The following is a 26775-nucleotide window of genomic DNA, read 5'->3' as shown; positions in this document are numbered from 1 at the left end:
TGCTTCCACTAGATGTCACCAGCCTTTACAAAGTGTTTTGAGTCTTCTGGAGGGAGATCTGACCGAACAAGAGCCATGGAACGGTGATGTCCCATTAGACACCTGGCGCGCTAGTTCATGTTGGGTACCCTCGTTCCAATACGTTATAAAAGAGTATGCATTCGTCCACCTTGAATATTATTCATGTTCTGGTTAAAAAAGGCCCTAATGATTTATGCTATACAACGTTTGACATGTTTGAACGAACGGAAATATATTTTTTCCCCTCGTTCATGACGAGAAGTCCGGCTGGCTTACATCATGTGCTAACGAGACGGAGATTTTTGGACATAAATGATGAGCTTTTTTGAACAAAACTACATTCGTTATGGACCTGTGATACCTGGAAGTGACATCTGATGAAGAGAATCAAAGGTAATGGATTATTTACATAGTATTTTCGATTTTAGATCTCCCCAACATGACGTCTAGTCTGTATCGCAACGCGTATTTTTCTGGGCGCAGTGCTCAGATTATTGCAAAGTGTGATTTCCCAGTAAGGTTATTTTTAAATCTGGCAAGTTGATTGCGTTCAAGAGATGTAAATCTATAATTCTTTAAATGACAATATAATATTTTACCAATGTTTTCTAATTTTAATTATTTAATTTCTGACGCTGACTTGACTGCCGGTTATTGGAGGGAAACGATTTCCTCAACATCAATGCCATAGTAAAACGCTGTTTTTGGATATAAATATGAACTTGATAGAACTAAAAATGCATGCATTGTCTAACATAATGTCCTAGGAGTGTCATCTGATGGAGATTGTAAAAGGTTAGTGCATCATTTTAGCTGGTTTTATGGTTTTGGTGACCCTGTCTTTGACTTGACAAAACATTACACACAACTCTTGTAAATGTACTGTCCTAACATACTCTAAATTTATGCTTTCGCCGTAAAACCTTTTTGAAATCGTAAAACGTGGTTAGATTAAGGAGATGTTTATCTTTCAAATGGTGTAACATAGTTGTATTTTTGAAAAATTTGAATTTTGACATTTATTTGGATTCAAATTTGCCGCTCTTGAAATGCACCTGCTGTTGATGGAGTGCACCACGGGTGGCACGCTAGCGTCCCACCTAGCCCCAAGAGGATTTATTAAGGAAACGAAATACACAATGAAATACTACATCCCCTGAAGATTTTCTCAGCAATTCACTTATACGCTTGGCTCTTCAACACAATTACTTCTTAAATCTGATAACAATCTCTTCCTTTCCCTCCCATATTGCTGGAACTGAATAACACGTTCCACTGTCTTTATCTCCTCCTGACAGTGATCACTACCAATTTTAATGTACTGTTGAGCCTTGCGTGTCCCAGCCTCAGCCTTGTGATTACACTTTGCTCCCTTCTTTCTCGACCTAAGGAACTCATTGCCCCCACCTTTTCCTGGGTCTTCTACAGGTGTCTTCCCTTTCCCTCCCTGTTCCACAACTCTTGCCATTTGTTTTTAACCACTCTTTTATTAACCCCTTGCTTTCTGCTTTACTGATTGAGAATTCCATTTCAACACTAGGATGTTTGAGAGCCTGCTTGGCAAGAAAATCCCCCTACTCATTCCCCTTTACTTTTGTTTCCTTAAGGAGATGAGAATAATGGGTAGGATTTAGACCTTCCCTGTCTTTGGTCCACACTCCAGTCCAGTTGGTGGCGGTAATGCACATTGAAGTTGGTTGCCAACCACCATATAAAAACCGAAGAAGAAGACGAAGAAGAAGAAGAAGAAGAAGAGCAGCTTCTGCTTAGTTGTTTGCAGTGGCCACTGCGAATTACCTTCACGCATAGCTGCGGGAAGTAGAGACGCTCAGGGTGCTGCATCACCCCCAGAAAAATATGATTTAAAAAAAAAAAAATAGGAAAGAAAAAAATGTTTCACTGGGCCTTTAACAGTGCTGTATTTGCGGACCGATATAGCATTTGTAGCAACATGAGAGGAAGAGGCGAAACGGGGGTTAACTGGGCAAAAGAAATCTGTCTTCTCCAGCAGGTGGCGTTGTTTCGTTTATTTCGCTCACCAAGCAAGGCTTTATGTATGGAAATCAATGAGAGAGTGTCGAATTTGTTCAACATAAATGCAATAGTTTGAGGTTTATTTGATCAAATATAAGTTTCGTAATGCATAGGTTGTTACGAGTGAAGGACATGTGACATCCTGGCAACTTTGAGACAAAACACTTTATATCGGCTATGCATTTCATGACATGAAGCTAGTAGCCTTGCATCTCTCTCCAGGCGGTTGATGTCAACATCCAATATTTTAAAAAGTATTGCAATAACGAGATGTATCCACCAATACAAAGGGAGGAATGGGCGGGAGCTTGACAGCCAGCCGTTCTGTGTTCAACGAATCCCATTGTTAGAGTGGAAACATAGGTATCTCGTCATTATATTTCCTTCCGTAGGGAGTTGTAGAAGTTTTGCTTCTGTCCCTCTCCTCGCCCCAACCTGGGCTTGAACCAGGGACTCTGCACACATCCACAACAGTTAGCCTCGAAGCATCGTTGCCTATCACTCCACAAAAGTCCCAATCATTGCAGAGCAAGGGAAACTACTTTAAATGCTACTAGCGCACACCGCTAACTAGCTAGCCACTTCCTATCGGTTACAAAGGCAATTTCATGAGGCTCGTCATAGAATCCGTCGGGTGGTTGTGTAACAGTGTAGGTTCCGTCCCTCTCTTCGCCCCAACCTGGGCTCGAACCAGGGACCCTTGTACACATCAACAACTGACACCCACGAAGCATCGTTACCCATCGCGCCACAAAAGCGTGGCCCTTGCAACGCAAGGGGAACAACCACTTCAGGTCTCAGAGCGAGTGACGTCACCGATTGAAACGCTATTAGCGCGCACCACCGCTAACTAACTAGCCATTTCACATCGGTTACAGTTGGATGAGCCTTCTTGAGTGCGTGAAGTCACGTAGATGCTATACAGAGCCGTCTATTTAAAACAAATAATAAAATGAAAATGTAAAAAAAATATATATATATTCTAGCTCATGCCACAGACATTAAATAAATTAACCCAGGTCAAAAGAGGTTGGTATTATGATGCATTTATATACCATTATGGGCAAATTTTTGATAAAGTCAGAGGCATTAGACTACTATTGTTGTGCATGGTTTTGTCACGAACCGGCTCGAAACCGCAACAAAAAGGGAGACAACGTGGAGATAAAGAATAACAAAATATATTTATTAACTGAAAAGTAAAGTAAATACAATTAATGGTGTGTGTTTAGTCAGTAATCAGTAGCGTAAGTGAGTGGTCACGTGTATACACGTGATAATGAGGGATGTTGAAAGGTGCCAACGCAAACAAGCCAAATAGCCACAAAAAATGCCACAACCAAAATCTGTCTGTGTCTGCATGGAGAGAGTCTCCCCAATGAATGGGGAAGAGGTGCATTAGTGTGAGTTAAAGCTATGGTACCCTAATCTTTGACATTTTGTAATGATGATTTATTTGTATTTATTATTATTTAAACTCAAGGGGTGTTGTGCTTGTTTTGGCCTGCAGAGGTAGCCGCTCGCTCTAGTGCAAGGGGGGTCAAAGTACAGCCGCCGGCCGTATTCGGCCCGCCGGGCACTTCAATCCGGCCCGCGAGACATTTTTTGAATGTATTAAAGATTATTATACTTGAGTTACAATTTTTGGCCTAAAATTACTCATTCCATGATAAACAAACAACCTCCAATGGCGCTGTAGCCTGGCAGCGTGCTCTGTATTTGGGCCTACAGTCAGATTCAGAATGCGCTCAGTCATCATAGCCACTTCATTACTTGACGACTTTTGACTTGAAAAATGAGTGCTGCGAAAATGAGAAAAGTGGACTCTGAATGTTGTGTGTTTAAAGAACAATGGAGAGCAAAATACTTTTTTACTAATATTGGACACAAGGCTGATATGCCAAGAAAGTGTTGCCGTTTTTAAGGAATATAATCTCAATCATCCTTTTTCAAGCAAGCATGAGATGTAGCTCCAAACACACCAAGACAGTCGTGAAGAGGGCACGACAAAACCTTTCCCCCCCTCCGGAGACTGAAAAGATTTGGCATGGGTCCCCAGATCCTCAAAAAGTTATACAGCTGAACCATCGAGAGCATCCTGACCGTTTGCATCACCACCTGGTATGGCAACTGCTCGGCATAAGGCGCTCAAGATGGTAGTGCTTATGGCCCAGTACATCACTGGGGCCAAGCTTCCTGCCATCCAGGACCTATATAATAGGCGGTGTCAGAGGAAAGCCCATAAAATCATCAGAGACTCCAGTCACCCAAGTCATAGACTGTTTTCTCTGCTACCACACAGCAAGCGGTACCGGAGCGCCAAGTCTAGGACCAAAGGCTCCTTAACAGCTTCTACCCACAAGCCATAAGACTGCTGAACAATTAATGAAATGGCCACCAGACTATTTACATTGACACCCTTTTGTTTTGTACACAGCTGCTACTCGCTGTTTATTACCTATGCATAGTCACTTCACCCCTACCTACAGTACATGCACAAATTACCTCAACTAACCTGTACCCCCGCACACTGACTCAGTACCGGTACCCCGTTTATAGCCTCGGTATTGTTATTTTATTATGTTACTTTTTACTTTAGTTTATTTGGTAAATATTTTCTTAACTGTTCTTGAAATGCACTGTGGTTTAAGAGCTTGTAAGTAAGCATTTCACGGTAAGGTCTACACTTGTTGTATTCGGCGCATGTGACAAACAAAGTTTTATTTGATTTGATTATAAGCAGGCTAACTACGCTGGCAATCTTTACCCCTCAAAAACGCTATGTGGCCCTTGAGCCAAAAGGTTTGTCCACACCTGCTCTAGTGGTTGCTTGACGTGCTCTCGCTCTACAGTGTCTCTCGCGCTTGCCTTCCTAGATGCATTTTTAAAATCAAATCAAATCAAATGTTATTGGTCACATACACATGGTAGGCAAATGTTATTGTGAGCGTATTGAAATGCTTGTATATCTAGTTCCGACAGTGCAGCAATAGCTAACAAGTAAACTAACAATTCCACCCCTACCTAATACACAATAATCTAAGTAAAGGAATGGAATAAGAATATATGCAGTTGAAGTCGGAAGTTTACATACACTTATGTTGGAGTCATTAAAACTTGTTTTTCCACCACTCCACAAATTTCTTGTTAACCTGTTGGGGCTAGGGGGCAGTATTTGCATGGCCGGATAAAAAACGTACCCGATTTAATCTGGTTACTACTCCTGCCCAGAAACAAGAATATGCATATAATTAGTAGATTTGGATAGAAAACACTCTAAAGTTTCTAAAACTGTTTGAATGGTGTCTGTGAGTATAGCAGAACTCATATTGCAGGCCAAAACCTGAGAAGATTCCATACAGGAAGCGCCCTGTCTGACAATTTATTGTCCTTCTGTAGCCTCTCTATCGAAAATACAGCATCTGTGCTGTAACGTGACATTTTCTAAGGCTTCCATTGGCTCTCAGAAGGCGCCAGAAAGTGGAATGAGATGTCTGCAGACTCTGGGCTAAGTACAGCAGCGGAGTTTGTTACTGGCCTGCCTGGGGACAGTGACACTGGAGATGCGCATTCATGTGAATTCTCCATTTTGTTCTTTCAGTCGTTGAATGAATATAATGTCGCCCGGTTGGAATATTATGGAATATTATTAAAAATTGATTTTAAACAGCGTTTGACATGCTTCGAAGTACGGTAATGGAATATATTTTTGTCACGAAATGCGCTCGCGCGTCACCCTTCAAATAGTGACCTCAACGCACGAACAAAACGGAACTATTTGGATATAACTATGGATTATTTGGAACCAAAACAACATTTGTTGTTGAAGTAGAAGTCCTGGGAGTGCATTCTGACAAAGAACAGCAAAGGTAATCCAATTTTTCTAATAGTAAATTGGAGTTTGGTGAGGGCCAAACTTGGTGGGTGTCAAATTAGCTAGCCGTGATATCTACTCAGAATATTGCAAAATATGCTTTCGCCGAAAAGCTATTTTAAAATCTGACACCGCAATTGCATAAAGGAGTTCTCTATCTATAATTCTTAAAATAATTGTTATGTATTTTGTGAACGTTAATCGTGAGTAATTAAGTCAATTCACCGGAAGTATGCTAGTTGCTAGTTCTGAAAATCACATGCTAATGTAAAAAGCTGGTTTTTGATATAAATATGAACTTGATTGAACAAAACATGCATGTATTTGTAACCGATGTGAAATGGCTAGTTAGTTAGCGGTGGTGCGCGCTAATAGCATTTCAATCAGTGATGTCACTCGCTCTGAGACCTGAAGTGGTTGTTCCCCTTGCGTTGCAAGGGCCATGGCTTTTGTGGCGCGATGGGTAACGATGCTTCATGGGGTGTCAGTTGTTGATGTGTGCAAGGGTCCCTGGTTCGAGCCCAGGTTGGGGCAAAGAGAGGGACGGAACCTACACTGTTACATTGGTGCCGTGACCCGGATCATTGGTTGCTGCGGAAAAGGAGGTCAAAAGGGGGGTGAGTGTTGGGGCTAGTTAGTTAGCGGTCGTGCGCGCTAATAATGTTTCAATCAGTGACGTCACTCGCTCTGAGACCTGAAGTGGTTGTTCCCCTTGCGTTGCAAGGGCCGCGGCTTTTGTGGCGCGATGGGTAACGATGCTTCGTGGGGTGTCAGTTGTTGATGTGTGCAAGGGTCCCTGGTTTGAGCCCAGGTTGGGGCGAAGAGAGGGACGGAACCTACACTGTTACATATTGTATAACATAATGTCCTAGGAGTGTCATCTGATGAAGATCATTAAAGGTTAGTGCTGCATTTAGCTGTGTTTTTGGTTTTTGTGACATATATGCTTGCTTGAAAAATGGCTGTGGTTATTTCTGGCTATGTACTCTCCTAACATAATCTAATGTTTTGCTTTCGCTGTAAAGCCTTTTTGAAATCGGACAATGTGGTTAGATTAACGAGAGTCTTATCTTTCAAATGGTGTAAAATAGTCCTATGTTTGAGAACTTTGAATTATGACATTTTGTGGTTTTAAATTTGGCGCTCTGATGTGTCACTGGCTGTTGAATAGTGCGGGACGATTTCGTCCCACCTACCCTAGTTAACAAACTATAGTTTTGGCAAGTCGGTTAGGACATCTACTTTGTGCATGACACAAGTCATTTCTTCAACAATTGTTTACAGACAGATTATTTCACTTATAATTCACTGCATCACAATTCCAGTGGGTCAGACATTTACATACACTAAGTTGACTGTGCCTTTAAACAGCTTGGAAAATTCCAGAAAATGATGTCATGGCTTTAGAAGCATCTGATAGGCTAATTGGTATAATTTGAGTCAATTGGAGGTGTACCCGTGGATGTATTTCAAGGCCTACCTTCAAACTCAATGCCTCTTTGCTTGACATCATGGGAAAATTTTAAGAAATCAGCCAAGACCCCAGAAAACAATTGTAGACCTTGACAAGTCTGGTTCATCCTTGGGAGCAATTTCCAAATGCCTGAAGGTACCACGTTCATCTGTACAAACAATAGTTCACAAGTAAACACCATGGGACCACGCAGCCATCATACCGCTCAGGAAGGAGACGCATTCTGTCTCCTAGAGATGAACATACTTTGATGCGAAAAGTGCAAATCAATCCCAGAACAACAGCAAAGGACCTTGTGAAGATGCCGGAGGAAACAGGTACAAAATTATCTATATCCACAGTAAAACGAGTCCTACCGTATATCGACATAACCTGAAAGGCAGCTCAGCAAGGAAGAAGCCACTCCTCCAAAACCGCGATAAAAAAGCCAGACTACGGTTTGCAACTGCACATTGGGACAAAGATTGTACTATTTGGAGAAATGTCCTCTGGTCTGATCAAACAAAAATAGAACTGTTGGCCATAATGACCATTGTTATGTTTGGAGGAAAAAGGAGGAAGCTTGCAAGCCGAAGAACACCATCCCAGCCGTGAATCACAGGGGTGGCAGCATCACGTTGTGGGGGTGCTTTGCTGCACTAGCGGTTCTGGGGGGGGGCAGTGCCCCTGTGACAACAATTTTGGACCCCCTTACATAGCAAAATTAGTTATCGTTCTTTTTTTAATCCGTTATTAGTGGCAACGCGGAACACTAATTTAACCCACACATTTTCTAGAGGGATGGCTTCAGGCGGAACACAACAGTATCGTACCACATGCAATGATGCCAACTTTGCAATTTTGTTGCTAGATTTAGCAACTTTTCAGACGACCCTGGCAATTTTGTTTTTCAAACAGCACCTAGCAACAAATGTAGCTACTTTTAAAAATGTATTTGGAACTTTTAGCAACTTTTGAAAAGTGGCTCAAACGCTAAAATGCACGCATTTTCCCTCTGACACAAAGATGATTTTCTCTGTCACACACTGAATCACAACACACATGCCTGGCTGCAAAAGTGCATTGTGAGTGACGTCAACAGCAGGCGCTCAGCTCGTGCACAGGCAGCAGCAGACCAGCAGCAATTCCAGCAAATTGCAAATCATTGTTGGCTGACTGCAGCAGTACGAGTTTGACGAGCCAAACCCAATGAATATAGTTGGTCACGAATGTTTGATCTTGAACAGAACGCACAACATCAATCAACATCGTACAGCCAGAAGTACAGAAAAGAGTGGAAGTCTGTACCTGAACAAATGTCAAATCATATTTTTTGCTGAGATGGCCAGTCAATTTGAGTAACATTGTGTATTCTACGTAATGATGCAGTTTTACATTATCACGCAACGACATCACAACGTCATTTAGCAACTTTTAGCAACAAATCAACCTGCCTCTAGCAACTTACCCTGAAAATTAGTTGGCAACACTGACCACATGCATCTGCAAGTTTTTTTTCTATACATAAGTTGTAAGAAATTCCGCACGAATATTATAGTTCAAGCACAAAGAAGGAAATATAGAGGTGAGTAAAATTGTTAATATGTTGTATTTGTATTAAATGCATTACAGAAGTGTAACGTTAGATCAGCTAATCTTAACCTGGCTGTTTGTTACTTTGTGGCAGTATGAAAAGGATAAAATATATGATCAACAAACTCATGTTGCTGAGTTTTTTTACTTAAACCACACTCTGTAAACGCATTGTAACGTAAAACGGTTAGACATAAAGGGTAGTTACCTAGCTAGTCAGTTATTTTAAGTAAATTAATTAATAAGCGTGTTCCCCATTGCCTTTGCTCTTTAGTTTTCACCAAAATGAAGAGAAAGAAGGACATCAGTGAGACAGAGCCAGATGGTTCAGATGTGGAGAGAGCAAGAGAGAGCAGAGAGCCTGCAGAGAGAAAGAAGGAAGACTTGTCCATTGGAGAGACTGAGAGTGAAGGCATAGTAGAGCAGGAAAGTGAGACAGATGGAGAGACTGAGGCTGAGGCTGAGACACCAACAGAGGAGCCTCGTGCGTCCACAAGCAGTGGACCATCAGGTTTGTGATGTTGAATAAATCTGTGGTTACTTGTAAAGCAGTGCAATTAGTCAGTTTATATGGTGTATAGAAATGAGTTGGTTTGTGATTGAAATTAATTCTTATTTAACATGCTATTGGGCTTGTGATATAGATATCAGATGTATTTCAGAAGTTGCCTGATGGCAATGGTATATCTAAAATTACCCAAATAAATACTTTTAATTATATATTTTTTTCTTTGGCAGATATCAGCAAATCCCGGGAGGAACCACCGGTGCAGCCAATGATGAACATATACCCAAGAACTCTGATAGGGGACCGGAGGAGGAGCTTCCAGGCAGCCTGGTACCATATGGCATGGCTTGAATATTCAAAAAAATCAGACTCTGTGTTTTGTTACGCCTGCAGGCATTTTAGCCCTCCCAAAGTCTCAGAGACTGTATTTCATTCACAATTGGGTTTTAACAACTGGAAGAAGGCAACTTACAAAGAGGGGGGATTTGCAATTCATGCAAGGTCTGAGCGGCACAAACAAGCAATGATTACATGGAGAGACTATCAGAAAGCTGTAAGAAGTAATGCAACACTGGTAAATGCCCTAAACAAGGAACACAACAAACAGGTTCAAGAAAATCGGGACTATATTAAAACAATAGGAGAAGTACTACGACTTACAGCCACACAAACATTGCACAAAGAGGAGACAATGAGTCTGCAGAGTCAGATAATAAAGGGAACTTCATGGCAATCCTAGAAACAATAGCTAAGCATGACACAACTGTGAAAAAAAGTTGACTTCCATTCATAATGCAAAATATACAAGCAAAGGGATTCAGAATGAGGTTCTGAGTTGTTTGGCAGACATGGTTCGAACAAAAATGATACAAGAAGTGAAAGACAGTGAGGTCTTTAGCATAATGGCAGACGAAACAAAAGATGTTAAAAAAAAGGAGCAGATATCTCTAGTACTCATGTACTATTTCAGAGGAGCTGTCCATGAGAGCTTTCTCCACTTTGAATCGGCTGATCGACTAGATGCAGCAGGGCTTACTGACAAAATAATACACATATTAGAAAGTCATGGTCTTGAATACAAAAACAACCTAGTAGGCCAAGCATATGACGGTGCTTCCGTTATGAGTGGCAAGCATTCAGGCGTCCAGGCACGCATTAAAGAACAAGCAAAGCATGCCTTTTACATCCACTGCAGTGCACACTGTCTAAACTTAGTTTTAGTGGATACAGTCAAAGCTGTCCCTGATGTAGGACAGTTCTTCTCCTTACTAGAAAGACTTTACGTCTTCACATCTGGGTCATATGTGCATCAAAAATGGCTTAGCATACAAAAAGAGATGTACCCAGGTGCACCTAGAAAGCTTCAGAGACTAAGTGACACTCGCTGGGCATGTCAATATATTGCTCTACATACTATTATGGATAGATTACCTGCCATCAAGTGAGTCCTGCAAGACATAGTCCAAGAACACAATGGTGACAGATCTGTTGAGGCACGAGGTCTGCTTGCACAGATAGATTTACAATTCATTATGTGACTTGTTACTACACTCCATAAAGTGTTTGGAGAAGCAACATTTCTATCAGATGTGCTACAGTCTTCATCACTTGACCTGTCAAAGGCTGTTGATTTAGTTGAAGCCTTAGTTCAAACTTTGAATGACTACAGGGATGAGTCATTTTTTGATGACCTATGGAATGAAGTGTAGAACACAGCTGAGCAATGTGATACTGCAATACACCCCCCTGCAAAACGACCAAAAAAGCAAAGCTCTCAATTTAATGGAGACGGTGTACTCAGTACAGTGGGTCAGAGGTCAGATTCAGAACATGAAAAAGGCAGTTTTCGTACAACCCTTTTCTACCCTGATTTAGATCATATGCTCAATGAGCTTAACAGAAGGTTCCCTAGCAAAAACTGTGACATAATGAATGGCATCCAAACTCTAAACCCTACAAGTGATGTGTTTCTCAAAGAGAAGTCCCTGTTTCCATTTGCTAGAATGTATGAATCAAATATTGAGGACTTGGGGCATGAACTAGATCAGTTCAGAAGAATTTTAGAAAGGAAAATACAGAGTGGCATGCAGAGACCCTGCAGTGTAGTAGAGCTGGCATTATTCATTAAGCCTTATAAAGAGGTTTGCTTTGAGCTCTTTAAACTGTGCAAGATAGCTATTTCAATCCCTGTTAGTACTGCTTCTTGTGAACTGAGTTTTTCTGCACTAAAGCTGGTGAAAACGTATCTCAGGTCCACAATGTCAGATGACAGATTAAGCAATTTAGGTGTATTAAGTATTGAGTCAAGGAGGGCAAAGGCCTTGCGTCTAGATTAATTTGCTGATCTTTTTGCAAAAAAACACAAAAACCGGAGAATACAGTACTGATACTGAATATGTAATGCAAATGAAAATTATAATGAAAATGCAAATAAATTGTTGAATGATTATGAACATGGTCTTTTGCCTGCTAATGCCTGCAATGCAGTGAAGAAAACGATATGAAAACAATAACGTCTAATGCAACTGGCCGCTCTAATAGTACAACTGTCCCCAGCCTGGCCTCCCCAGTTGAAATGGTCTAGAACCACCACTGCTTTGCTGCAGGAGGGACTGGTGCGCTTCACAAAATAGATGGCATCATGAGGATGGAAAATTATGTGGATAAATTGAAGCAACATCTCAAGACATCAGTCAGGAAGTTAAAGCTTGGTCGCAAATGGGTCTTCCAAATGGACAATGACCCCAAGCATACTTCCAAAGTTGTGCCAAAATGGCTTAAGGACAACAAGTCAAGGTATTGGAGTGGCTATCACAAAGCCCTGACCTCAATCCTATAGAAAATGTGTGGGCAGAACTGAAAAAGCATGTGCGAGCAAGGAGCCCTAGAAACCTGACTCAGTTACACCAGCTCTGTCAGGAGGAATGGGCCAAAATTCACCCAACTTATTGTGGGAAGCTTGTGGAAGGCTACCCGAAAAGTTTGAACCAAGTTAAATAATTTAAAGGCAATGCTACCAAATACTAATTGAGTGAATGTAAACTTCTGACCCACTGGGAAGTGATGAAAGAAATAAAAGCTGAAATAAATCATTCTCTCTACTATTATTCTGACATTTCACATTCTTAAAATAAAGTGGTGATCTTAACTAATCTAAGACAGGGATTTTTTACGCGGATTAAATATCAGGAATTGTGAAACTGAGTTTTGTCCATTTGGAAGACCCATTTGCGATCAAGCTTTAACTTCCTGACTGATGTCTTGAGATGTTGCTTCAATTTATCCACATAATTTTCCATCCGCGTGATGCCATCTATTTTGTGAAGTGCACCAGTCCCTCCTGCAGCAAAGCACCCCCACAACATGATGCTGCCACCCCCATGCTTCACGGCTGGGATGGTGTTCTTCGGCTTGCAAGCCTCCCCCTTTTTCCTCCAAACATAACGATGGTCATTATGGCCAAACAGTTCCATTTTTGTTTGATCAGACCAGAGGACATTTCTCCAAATAGTACGATCTTTGTCTCCATGTGTAGTTGCAAACCGTAGTCTGGCTTTTTTATCGCGGTTTTGGAGGAGTGGCTTCTTCCTTGCTGAGCGTTCTTTCGGGTTATGTCAATATAGGACTTGTTTTACTGTGGATATAGATACTTTTGTACCTGTTTCCTCCAGTATCTTCACAAGGTCCTTTGCTGTTGTTCTGGGATTGATTTGCACTTTTTGCATCAAAGTACGTTCATCTCTAGGAGACAGAACGCGTCTCCTTCCTGAGCGGTATGACAGCTGCGTGGTCCCATGGTGTTTATACTTGCGTACTATTGTTTGTACAGATGAACGTGGTACTTTCAGGCGTTTGGAAATTGCTCCCAAGGATGAACCAGACTTGTGGAGGTCTAAAAAAAAATATTCTGAAGTCTTGGCTGATTTCTTTTGATTTTCTCATGATGTCAAGCAAATTTGCACTGAGTTGAAAGGTAGGCCTTGAAATACATCCACAGGTACACCTCCAATTGACTCAAATTATGTAATTTAGCCTATCAGAAGCTTCTAAAGCCATGACATAATTTTCTGGAATTTTCCAAGCTGTTTTAAAGCCCAGTCAACTTAGTGTATGTGAACTTCTGACCCACTGGAATTGTGATGCAGTGAATTATAAGTGAAATAATTTGTCTGTAAACAATTGTTGGAGAAATTACTTGTGTCATGCACAAAGTAGATGTCCTAACTGACTTGCCAAAACTATAGTTTGTTAACAAGAAATTTGTGGTGGTTGAAAAACGAGTTTTAATGACTCAAACCTAAGTGTATGTAAACTTCACACTTCAACTGTACATAAACCACACATTTCTGGTCTGCATTTCAAATGTTGTCTTTTTTGTAAATACCCTATTTCAATATGATCATCATCTCTCTCCCTCCTCCCTCATTCTCCCTCTCTCACACGTGTTCCTCCAATGTCTGTATTATAAATAGAGTGCAGCATTGGGGGCATTCTTCCCACAGCTGTAACCACCGTAACTTCTCTCCAGCGCTGCTCCTCACTTTGTCTCTGTCTGTAGCAGTATGTCGTGCTGGTTTGCTTCACCTCAATATGACCAGTCATTTCCCCGAAGCTGCATGGTGTTGACTTCCTGTCTGCGCAATCTTCGCTCTTGAGAAGATAAATAAAAAAAGAGAAAAAACGTAGTTCCAGGGAAGAAGGGGCAAGACAGAAAGACCTACAGAGAGAAAGGGAGAAAGAAAAGGGGAGGAACAGAGAGAAGGAGAGACAAAGAGAGAATGGGGAAACAGTGAGTGAAAGAGAGCGAGAGAGCGAGAGAGAGAGTGGGGTGGGATAGAGTGAAATGTTCTGCGATTGAATGAGAGTGAGAATGATACGGAGAGAGAATAGAAGAGGAAACCTTTTTGACTGCCAGCATTTTGTGGACCGGTCAGGATACACCATATGACAGACTACTGGTATCCCTTGAAGGAGCAGGAGGGAAAAAGCATGGAGGTGGAGGGGTGAGAAAGAAAACAAGAGGCTAGAGACAAAATGGCTACATTCTCCACTGGCTCTGAATTTGGTACCGGTAGGTGAGTTTAGTTCTGTAGCTCTGCTCCTCTATGTTTCGCTACAGATATTAATCTGCACTCTTCCATGGACAATCCCAACAGAAGCTACTGTCAGTTATAGCTCTCTCTTCTCTGGCCATCTGACAGCATAGACATTAAAACAGGAAATTATCTTTTGCTCACTACCTTTCCGCCTTGGGGAGCTCAAATGGAGAGTCCAAACATCTGCCAGTCGTTGTCATCTCCGGCAGTTGAACCCTTCTGTCATCTCCCGGAGCGTAGGCTTCTGTTGCTGGGGGGACCAGGAGCTGGGAAGAGCACCACAGGGAATGCCATCCTAGGTGAGGAGGTCTTCCAGACTGGGACAGAGACTATCCACAGCACCGTTGGCCACGGGGGGGTCTGCAGGAGGCGTATCACCGTGGTCGACACCCCAGGCTGGATTATACCCCATGACTCAGCGGATGATACCACCGGGGTCCCGCCAGAGCGGGCTAGCAAGGAGGGACCATGTGTCGGTGCCACCCTCTGTCCCCCAGGGCCCCACGCGCTCCTGGTGGTGGTCCCCGTGTCACAGCCCTTCACAGAGGGCCACAGGAAGGCTGCAGAGAAGCAGCTGGGTCATCTAGGAGGAGGGGCCTGGAGGTCCACCATGGTGCTCTTCACTGGGGTTGACCAGCTACCTGAGGGGACATTCGTAGAGGAGTTCATTGCAGCTAGGGAGCCCCTTCAGTGGCTGGTGGAGAGGTGTGGTAACAGATACCATGGCCTGGATAGTAACACACAGCAGAGTGGGGATGACAACACGGTAAACACACAAGTTCAGGAGCTGCTGGAGAAGGTAGAGGAGCAGGTTAAGGAAAACCATGGCTGGTATTTTGCAGTAAACGAACTGATTCTGCTAGAGGAAGAGCAGGCAAGGAAGGCGGTGGAAGAGAGGCGGATGAGAGAGGAGCGGGAGGAGAGGGAGAGGCAGAGGCTGCGGATGGTCGGAGGCCCTCCCAGAGGTGACCAGCTCTTATTGCCTTCACTCTTAGAAGAAAGGGTTTCAAAAGGGTTCTCCAGCTATCCCCACGGGAGAACCATTTGAAGAACCCTTTTGGATTCCATGTAGAACCCTCTGTGGAAAGGGTTCTACATGGAACCCCTAAAGGGTTCTACCTGGGACCTAAAAGGGTTTTTAACAACGGTTAATTTAATAACACCGGTTAACAGGGTTCTCCCATGGGGACACCTGAAGAACCTTTTTAAATATAACCTGCTTTTCTAAGAGTTTTGTATACTTGGCATAATAGTTCATAAAAGTTCATAAAGGTTTAAATAAATAACATACACGTTATAAAGCTTTCTATCTCTCCCTGTCTCTCACAGAGCTGAGGGTCCTCTTGCTGGGCTGGAAAGGAGTGGGAAAAAGTTCTGTAGGGAACACCATCCTGGGCCGTCGGGACTTTGAGTCGGGGACAGAGACGGCGCAGAGCCTTAGGAGGCAGGCCGAGGTGGCCGGACGCAGGGTCACCATTGTTGACACCCCTGGCTGGGACTGGTTCTCCATAAGACGCACCCCGAAACACGTCAGACAGGAGTCAAAGCGAGGGGCTACCCTCCTCCGGCCTGGCCCCCACACCCTTCTCCTGGTGCTGCCCATCATCTCCACCCTCACTTCACGCAAGAGGCGGACCCTGGAGGCCCACCTGGAGGGCCTGTTTGGTGATAGGGCGTGTCTCCACACCATGGTGCTGTTCAGCTGCGGGGATTGGCTGGGCCGAACACCGGTCGAGGAGCACATTCAGAGGGGAGGGCGGGAGCTCCACAGGTTGTTGGAATACTGTGGAAACTATTATCACGTGGTGGACAGCAAGATGCCAGGGAAGGACACAAGAAACATCTCAGATCTGCTGGACAAAATAGAGGAAATGATCAGAGAGAACGGTGATGAGGCCTTCTTGCCAATACAGAGTGAGTATACGGTAGATGATACTGAACCGCTATCTTCTTTCCCTGCTGTCATTAATTCACTTCTGGATGAAATTCATGTACACTACCGTTCAACAGTTTGGGGTCGCTTAGAAATGTCCTTATTTTTTAAAGAAAAGCACGTTTTTTTATCCATTCAAATAACATCAAATTGATCAGAAATACAGTGTAGGCATGGTTAATGTTGTAAATGACTATGGTACCTGGAAACGTACAGATGCCCATTATCAGCAACCTTCACTCATGTGTTCCAATGGCACATTGTGTTAGCTAATCCAAGTTTATCATTTTAAAAGGCCAATTTATCATGAGAAAACGCTTTTGTAATTATGTTAGCACAGCATAAAACTGTTGTCCTAATTAAAGAAGCAATAAAACTGGACTTCTTTAGACAGGTTGACAATCTGGAGTGTCAGCAATTGTGGGTTCGATTATATGCTCAAAATGGGCAGAAACAAAGAACTTTCGTCTGAAACTCATCAGTCTATTCTTGTTCTGAGAAATGAAGGCCATGTGAGAAATTGCCAAGAAACTGAAGATCTCGTACAACGCAGTGTACAGTCAGGGCCAAATATTAATTTCCACAAAGATTGCTGCTTCAGTGTCTTTAGATATTTAGTTACTATGGAATACTGAAGTATAATTACAAGCAAGTGTCAAATGCTTTTATTGACAATTACATGAAGTTGATGCAAAAAGTCAATATTTGCAGTGTTGACCCTTCTTTTTCAAGACCTCTGCAATCCGCCCTGGCATGCTGTCAATTAACTTCTGGGCCACATCCTGACTGATGGCAGCCCATTCTTGCATAATCAATGCTTGGAGTTTGTCAGAATTTGTGGGTTTTTGTTTGTCCACCTGCCTCTTGAGGATTGACCACAAGTTCTCAATGGGATTAAGGTCTGGGGAGTTTCCTGGCCATGGAGCCAAAATATCGATGTTTTGTTCCCCGAGCCACTTAGTTATCACTTTTGCCTTATGGCAAGGTGCTCCAACATGCTGGAAAAAGCATTGTTTGTCACCAAACTGTTCCTGGATGGTTGGGAGAAGTTGCTCTCGGAGGATGTATTGGTACCATTCTTTATTCATGGCTGTGTTCTTTGGCAAAATTGTGAGTGAGCCCACTCCCTTGGCTGAGAAGCACCCCACACATGAATGGTCTCAGGATGCTTTATTGTTGGCATGACACAGGACTGATGGTAGCGCTCACCTTGTCTTCTCCGGGCAAACTTTTTTCCGGATGCCCCAAACAATCGGAAAGGGGATTCATCAGAGAAAATGATTTTACCCCAGTCCTCAGCAGTCCAATCCCTGTACCTTTTTCAGAATACCAGTCTGTCCCTGATGTTTTTCCTGGAGAGAAGTGGCTTCTTTGCTGCCATTCTTAACACCAGGCCATCCTCCAAAAGTCTTCGCCTCACACCTGCCTGCTGCTATTCCTGAGCAAGCTCTGTACTGGTGGTGCCCCGATCCCGCAGCTGAATCAACTTTAGGAGACGGTCCTGGCACAACTTTCTTGGGTGCCCTGAAGCCTTCTTCACAACAATTGAACCGCTCTCCTTGAAGTTATTGATGATCAGATAAATGGTTGATTTAGGTGCAATCTTACTGGCAGCAATATCCTTGCCTGTGAATCCCTTTTTGTGCAAAGCAATGATGACGATACGTGTTTCCTTGCATGTAACCATGGTTGTCAAGCACCACCCTACTTTTGAAGCTTCCAGTCTGTTATTCGAACTCAATCAGCATCACAGAGTGATCTCCAGCCTTGTCCTCGTCAACACTCACACCTGTGTTAACGAGAGAATCACTGATATGATGTCAGCTGGTCCTTTTGTGGCAGGGCTGAAATGCAGTGGAAAGGTTTTTGGGGGATTCAGTTAATTTTCATGGCAAATAGGGACTTTGCAATTAATTGCAATTCATCTGATCACTCTTCATAACATTCTGGAGTATATGCAAATTGCCATCATACAAACTGAGGCAGCAGACTTTGTGAAAATGTATATTTGTGTCATTCTCAAAACTTTTGGCCACGACTGTACTACTCCCTTCACAGAACAGAGCAAACTGGCTCTAACCAGAATAGAAAGAGGCGTGGGAGGCCTTGGTGCACAACTGAGCAAGAGGACAAGTACATTAGAGTGTCTAGTTTGAGAAACAGACACCTCACAAGTCCTCAACTGGCAGCTTCATTAAATAGTACCTGCAAAACACCAGTCTCAACGTCAACAGTGAAGAGGCTGCTGGCCTTCTAGGCAGAGTTGCAAAGAAAAAGCCATATCTCTGACTGGCCAATAAAAATAAAATAATAAGATGGGCAAAAGAACACAGACATTGGACAGAGGAACTCTGCCTAGAAGGCCAGCATCCCAGAGATACCTGTTCACTGTTGACGTTGAGACTGTTGTTTTGCGGGAGACACTCTAATGTTCTTGTCCTCTTGCTCAGTTGTGCACCAGGGCTTCCCACTCCTCTTTCTATTCTGGTTAGAGCCAGTTTGCTCTGTTCTGTGAAGGGAGTAGTACACAGCGTTGTACGAGATCTTCAGTTTCTTGGCAATTTCTCGCATGGAATAGCCTTAATTTCTCAGAACAAGAATAGACTGACGAGTTTCAGACGAAAGTCCTTTGTTTCTGACCATTTTGAGCCTGTAATCGAACCCACAAATGCTGATGCTCCAGATACTAGTCTAAAGAAGGCCAGTTTTATTGCTTCTTTAATCAGGTCAACAGTTTTCCGCTGTGCTAACATAATTGCAAAAGGGTTTTCTAATGATCAATTGGCCTTTTAAAATGATAAACTTGGATTAGCTAACACAATGCGCCATTAGAACACATAAGTGATGGTTGCTGATGGTGGGCCTATGTACGCCAATGTAGATATTCCATAAAAAATCTGCCGTTTCCAGCTACAATAGTCAGTTACAACATTAACAATGTCTACACTGTATTTCTGATCAATTTGATGTTATTTTAATCGACACAAAATGTGCTTATCTTTCAAAAACAAGGAATTTTCTAAGTGACCCCAAACATTTGAACAGTAGTGTATGTTGTTATGATTGTTTTTGTCAAGCATTTTTCTGTTATACAGTGCATTCGGAAAGTTTTCAGGCCGCTTGACGTTTTCCACATTTTGTTACGTTACGGCCTTATTCTAAAATGGATTAAATATTTTTTTTCCTTCATCAATCTACACACAATACCCCATAATGACAAAGCAAATTCAGGTTTTAGAAATGTTTGCAAATGTATAAAACAAAAAAACTGAAATATCACATTTACATAAGTATTCAGACCCTTTACTCAGTGCTTTGTTGAAGCACCTTTGGCAGTGATTACAGCCTCAAGTATTCTTGGGTATGACACTACAAGCTTGGCACACCTGTATCTGGGGAGTTTCTCCCATTCTTCTCTGCAGATCCTCTAAAGCTCTGTCAGGTTGAATGGGGAGCGTCGCTGCACAGCTATTTCCAGGTCTCTCCAGAGATGTTCGATCGGGTTCAATTCCGGGCTCTGGCTGAGCCACTCAAAGAAAATCAGACTTGTCCCGAAGCCATTCCTGCGTTGTCTAGGTTGTGTGCTTAGGGTCGTTGTCCTGTTGTTAGGTGAACCTTCACCCCAGTCTGAAGTCCTGAGTGCTCTGGAGCAGGTTTTCATCAAGAATCTTTGTCATATGCTCCGTTCATCTTTGCCTCGATCCTGACTAGTCTCCCAGTCCCTGCTGCTGAAAAACATTCCCACAGCATGATGCTGCCACCACCATGCTTCCACCACCATGCTTCACCGTAGGGATGGTGCCAGGTTTCCTCCAGACGTGATGCTTTGTATTCAGGCCAAAGAGTTCAATCTTGGTTTCATCAGACCAGAGACAGAGTCCTTCAGGTGCCATTTGGCAAACTCCAAGCGGCCTTTTACTGAGGAGTGGCTTCTGTCTGGCCACTCTACCTGATTGGTGGAGTGCTGCACAGATGGTTGTCCTTCTGGAAGGTTCTCCCATCTTCACAGAGGAACTCTGGAGCTCTATCAGAGTGACTATCGAATTCTTGGTCCCTTCCCTGACCAAGCCCCCTCCCCCCCACCCAATTGCTCAGTTCGGCTTATTTTTCTGGCACCACTCTCCCAGGGCCCTCACCTCCTCCCTTTAGGCTGTGTCGTCATTGTTGGTAATCAGGCCTACTACTGTTGTGTCATCTGCAAACTTGATGATGGAGTTGGAGGCGTGCATAGCCACGCAGTCATGGGTAAACAGGGAGAACAGGAGGGGGATGAGCACGCACCCATGTGGGGCCCCTGTGTTGAGGATCAGCGAAGTGGAGGTGTTGTTTCCTACCTTCACCACCTGAGGGTCATCTGACAGGAAGTCCAGGACCCAGTTGCACAGGGCGGGGTTTCAGACCCAGGGCCCCAAGCTTAATGATGAGGTTGGAGGGTACTATGCTGTTCATTGACTATATGCTGAGCTATAGTCAATGAACAGCATTCTTACCTAGGTATTCCTCTTGTCCAGATGGGATAGGGCAGTGTGCAGTGCGATGGCGATTGCATCGTCTGTGTATCTATTGGGGGGGTAAGAAAATTGAAGAGGGTCTAGGGTGTCAGGTAAGGTAGAGGTGATTTGATCCTTGACTAGCCTCTCAAAGCACTTTATGATGACAGAATTGAGTGCTACAGGATGATAGTCATTTTGTTCAGTTCCCTTTGCTTTCTTGGGTAGAGCATCAATGGTGGACATCTTTAAGCAAGTAGGAACTGGGACAGGAATATGTCCGTTAATACTCCAGCCAGCTGGTCTGTGCATGCTATGAGGACGTGGCTAGGGATGACGTCTGTGCCGGCAGCCTTGCGAGGGTTAACACGCCTAAATGTCTTAGTCACGTCAGCCACGGAGAAGGAGAGCCCAAAGTCCTTGGTAGCGGGCCACGTCGGTGAAACTGTGTTGTCCTCAAAGCGGGTGAAGAAAGTGTTTAGACTTCAGATTCCGCGACGTGGCTTGTTTTCCCTTTGTTGTCCGTGATTGTCTGTAGACCATGCACCTACGTCTTGTGTCTGAGCCATTGAATTGGGACTCCACTTTGTCTCTGTACTGATGTTTTGCCTGTTTGATTGCCTTACTGAGGGAATAACTACACTATTTGTATTCGGCCGTATTCCCAGTCAACTTGCCATGGTTAAATGCTGTGGTTTGCGCTTTCAGTTTTGTGCGAATGCTGCCATCTGGTTTGGGTAGGTTTTATTAGTCACAGTGGGTACAACATCTCCTATACACTTCCTGATGAACTCAGTCACCTTTTCCGTCTATTCATCGATGTAATTCTCAGAGGCTAGCCATGTCCCAGTCCGACTGATCAAAACAATCTTGAAGCATGGATTCCGATTGGTCAGACCAGCATTTAATAGACCTTAGCACGGGTACCTCCTGTTTGAGTTTCTCCCTATAGGAAGGTAGGAGAAAAATGGAGTCGTAATCAGATTTGCCTAAGGGAGGGCAGGGAAGCGCCTTTTAGGCATTTCGAAAAGGTGAGTAGCAGTGGTCCAATGTTTTGGTCCAATGTACTACCTTCAATGTGTTGCTAGAACTTCGTTAGCGTTTTCCTCAAATTTGCTTTGCTAAAATCTCCAGCTACAATAAATGCGGCCAAAGGATTTGTGATTTCCAGGTTGCATAAAGTCCAGTGTAGTTCTTTGAGGGCCGTTGTGGTATCGGCTTGAGGAGGAACATACACGGCTGTGACTCCCAAGATAATTCCCTTGGGAGGTAATACGGCCAGCATTTGATTGAGGTATTCTAGGTCGGGTGAACCAAAGAACTTGAGTTTCTGTATGTTATCACAATCGCATCATGAGTGGTTAATCATGAAACATACGCCCCCTCCTTTCTTCTTTATTCCTGCCTGCGCGATGCACTGAGAACCCAGATGGCTGAATGGACAGGGACAGTATATCCCGAAGGATACCCTCACCCTTAGCTCGTCTACTTAATTATCCAGAGACTGAACATTAGCAAGTAATATACTCGGTAGATGGTGTGCACGCCTCCTGAGTCGGACTAGAATTCCACTCTGAATACCTCTTCTCCACCGGCGGTGTTTTGGAGCAGCCTCTGGAAAAAGTTCAATTGTCCTGGGGGGTATGAACAAAGGATCCAATTCGGGAAATCGTATTCCTGGTCGTAATGCTGGTGAGTTACCGCTGCTCTGATATCCAAAAGTTATTTCCGGCTGTATGTAATAACACAAAACCTTTTCTGGGCTAATAATGTATGAAGTAACACACATAAAAATACTGCAAAGTTGCTTTGGAGCTAGAAGCAGAGCTGCCATATATGTCGGCGCCATCTTACTGTGTTTAGATTGCCAAGGATTTTTATTTATTTAATCAATTTCAGAATAAGGCTGTAATGTAACAAAATGTGGAAAAAGTCAAGGGGTCTGAAAAACTTTCCGAAAGCACTATATGTAGACACTGCTGGAGGTAATGAATATGAGATTGAAAAGTGGCATAGTTGCCCTTTAAAATCCTTAAGAGCCTATTGACACACCCATATAAAAAATCCCATCAAAATCTGCCAGTTTAAGATAGAAATATCCGTTTTTGCAAGGGATGTGTCTCAATCCACCGCATCTGCCTATGTCGGCCTCCCACATCTGCGGTGGAAGGTTACCAAGCTACAGCGGTGTTTGTCAGACCATGAGACATCCCAAAAAATCGGTCTTCTCACATAAATGTCTGTGGCATCCGAACGGTTTGGCCTAACTATTATGACCACTGTATGGAAGGGAGAGACTCTTGTAAACCTGATGGTGTTCTCCGTTTTGCTCTACAACCCCCACAAGTGTCACGGGACTCGTCTGAAGGTAACCCATACAAACAATTGGAGGTATGGAGGTAGTTTTGTGCCAACAAAAATAAAGGGGTAAATATGTTGAAAAAACAAACATATTTCCTGAGGTTTCTTAAAAATGACACTTCAATTCCTTATGATTTATTTTTTGCTAGTCTTTTTTGCCATTCACGAATGTGTTATTCAATGTGTTTCTATGGGCTTAGTACTAAAGGCCAAATTCAATATTTTAACAAATTATTTTAACATTCTATACCCCCCCACCCCCCGAGGATAAGTTTTGAGATCATTGGGATCTTTTGTGTTTGACAGTGGATGAAGAAAGCCCTGAGTCATCTGAGAACAACAGCCCTGAAGAGGACTGTGGCAGAGGATGCCAGCTCCAGTAGTGACAACGGAGAGAGTAGCCAAGAGCACATTACACTGTAAGGTGGACACGATCCCGCACACCAAGCCAAAACATTCACATTTTAAAGTGACCTGGTGTAGAATTACACTGGAAATGAAAGAACACATACAATGCCTTCAGAAAGTATTCACACAACATGACTTTTTAAATGGAAAAAGTCAAGGGGTGTGTCGTGTCTTTGGGGTACCATTAAACTGAAGACATGTTTATCAATTAACTCCCTGTAATTATTATCACGCGATTAAACGGATTAATCGTTTAATTGTAATTAACTAGGAGATCGGGGCACCAAGGAAAATATTCAGATTACAAAGTTATAATTTTCCTAATATAACTTTCCTATATTATAACATCATATATTATATTCTATTATAGTATAGGCCGATTATCTTCTGGTTTAAATGGTGTATTTTACCTCGCGTCCAGTCTCATTCCAAACGTCGTAAATTGTTGTATCTGCACGAACCCAGTCTTTACTAAGAGTCATCCATACATCAATTGTCTTAAAATCATTTATTTACTAAACTAATTAATTCACAGAAAGTATACAAACAGTAATTATCATCACAAAGAATTGGTAGAGTAATGTGCCCTAGTGGGCTAAAACAGGCATGGCTGGTGTCTTGTTGAACAATGGGTCATAAAGGGCAGCTGAGAAGGTACACAGAGTTCATTAATATTAACAATTGACAATTGAACGCTCACTCATTCGGGAACAATTGCAATCAATATATATTTACGCTCAGTGTGTCGTCGGGATCCTTGTTGGAGCGTCGTTCGGTTGGAGAGTTTTGTCCGCGTTCTCTCTCTCTCTCTCTCTCTCTCTCTCTCTCTCTCTCTGTTAGAATGGATCTTTCAAAGCGACATTCATTAATGTCGTCATAGAATGGGTGTTTCGTTGGTCTTCGCGTTCAATGATATAATTTACTTAGCTGCAGACTAATAATTAATATCAAAGACTTGTTCTTATTCTGTTGGTATCAATAGTCTAAAAGTTAACCACGTGGTATAGTTCACTTTCAGTAGAGTACTTGGATGGTCAAACCTATTGGCCAACTCGCAATGGAGTGGAGGCCGGGTCTGTTAGAAATGTAAATCAGGGTGTGTTTTATAGTGACCATAGAACAGGCTTGTCAAATGATGCCTGGTCCTGTCTGTGTCCCTGGGGGCGTGCCGATGACTGAGTTAAGCTTGGTACAGAAATATAATTCTATCACATTAACATCAGTACATAGCATCTCAATGTATTACAAATAGCTTTATCCTTATTAATACATTCTATACAACCATGTGAATGCAAGTCTCAAGGCTGAGGCTATTATATAAACCGTTTTATGGTAATATGGCTATATTGTCTCTTCTGAGTATCACAAAATTGTACCAAGCGGACCAGTTCGTAGCTGGATTCTTCACCAGTCTTCCATACCTTCTCCAGAACACAAATGTCGCTTGGCTCCCCAATTCTGTGAGTTGGAAGAATTTCCTGTGTCTCTCTATGGGCCATGTGGCCAGAGACTCTCCTGGAATTTTACCACTCCTTCACACAGGGACTGGGTGGGGGAAGGTAGGTTGGGGGATGGTGCAAAGGGGGGGGAGGGGGTCAACTGTCCTCCCTGTACTCAAAGAGGCCAACATCATGACAGGTGTGACGATTTTCTGAAGGCACTGTACATGTATTCAAAGTAGTTCGGTCAATCTTGAATTTCTGTGGCATTTGCAACCATGAAAAACACTTTAAAGGACAAATAATTGCACATCATTCATGTTTTTGTTTATATTGAAATGTTTATCAATGATAAAACATAATGCAAGTCCTTTATACTGCATGCAATACTTAGGGCAAGCACATTGACCCAGTATAGAGTCGTAGTGACATAATTTGGGCATTAAGAGATATCTATTATTTTGAATGCTAGAAAGTAGACAAAATAGATTGTATAGTTCAATGAAAATAAACAAACAAAAGCTATTAAAAGAAGGAAAATAATGTATATAATAAAAATATATGGGGGATTGGAAATGATGCAGATAATTACACTATCTGCAATATTAAAGCTGATCTCATTACAAAGCTATACAAGGTAACAGTAAACATGTCCCCCCACGAATGATGCAGCCTTGGGCCAATTAGTAACAACAATTCAAACAAGGGTAACACTATTTGAAGGAACACATATTATACACTAGAAATTAGTGGCTAAGTATGTAAATAAGTAGCTTAAGGCCTTTGTGTTATTAGCCATATGGCTTAATTAAGTGATTTGTTATTCAAACATTATAAGGCAAATATTACTAGTCAATCCTTAACCTCATTATAAGCTATAATAAATAGTTATTGTTAATAAATAGCAAGTTACACAAGAAACTGTCTCAATGTGGTACTAATAAGGGCATAGTACCTCAATATGTGTGACCATATTTTTACTTGCTGATTTTTTTCTCCATTAATGACCTCATTTGACAGGAAGGGGCACACCTCCCTCATATATACCATACAGCCAACATTCAAGTTACATTTTTATGTAAACAATTAGCAACTCAACCTCCAAATATACTTGCATACATGTTGGCTGTATTGCATATAATGTGGCATACTTACTATGACTGTGCTATGGGGTTGCCTCAACTGATGTGGTCACCTCAATTGAAATGTAAATGAAGGACAATTACATTGTGAGCAAAATTATTCATCATATCACTTTAGTAAATTATTTTTAAAGTGTTAAAGACTTACCCTAATTTACCTAAAATGTGTCATTGGTGTTACTACTCCTACTGGTGCCACAATTCTATCATAATGGTAGAAATTATTTAAAGTCATTAAGCTGCCATAATAGTTGATTTGAAATGGGAAGATGTACCCAAATACATTTAAATAATATCTGGAGAATGGACGTTTCCAAAATCCCCAAATGTCACAGCAATTCAAGAACGACCCAGTTGTCATTGTTTCCCTCAAGGAGTTATGGTAATTACAAATGCAACTATGCATTGTGAATACATTGTCTT

The 26775-nt window shown here is 42.4% G+C and overlaps 1 protein-coding gene across 1 annotated transcript; it reads left to right on the top strand.

The window, feature by feature from the left end:
* Positions 1 to 13992: 13992 nt before the first annotated feature.
* Positions 13993 to 24099, top strand: LOC106607445 (GTPase IMAP family member 8). Its single transcript, XM_014204399.2, has 3 exons — positions 13993 to 15544; positions 15909 to 16493; positions 23670 to 24099. The coding sequence occupies exons 1-3, from the start codon at positions 14746 to 14748 to the stop codon at positions 23744 to 23746; spliced, it is 1461 nt and encodes a 486-aa protein (XP_014059874.1). The 5' UTR covers positions 13993 to 14745; the 3' UTR covers positions 23747 to 24099.
* The last annotated feature ends 2676 nt before the right edge of the window (positions 24100 to 26775 follow it).

Source organism: Salmo salar, chromosome ssa06, assembly GCF_905237065.1.
Source record: "Salmo salar chromosome ssa06, Ssal_v3.1, whole genome shotgun sequence".
In the NCBI taxonomy this organism is placed as follows: Eukaryota; Metazoa; Chordata; class Actinopteri; order Salmoniformes; family Salmonidae; genus Salmo; species Salmo salar.
Note: the sequence above shows the minus strand (reverse complement) of the source record. Positions and strands in the feature narration are given on the sequence as shown.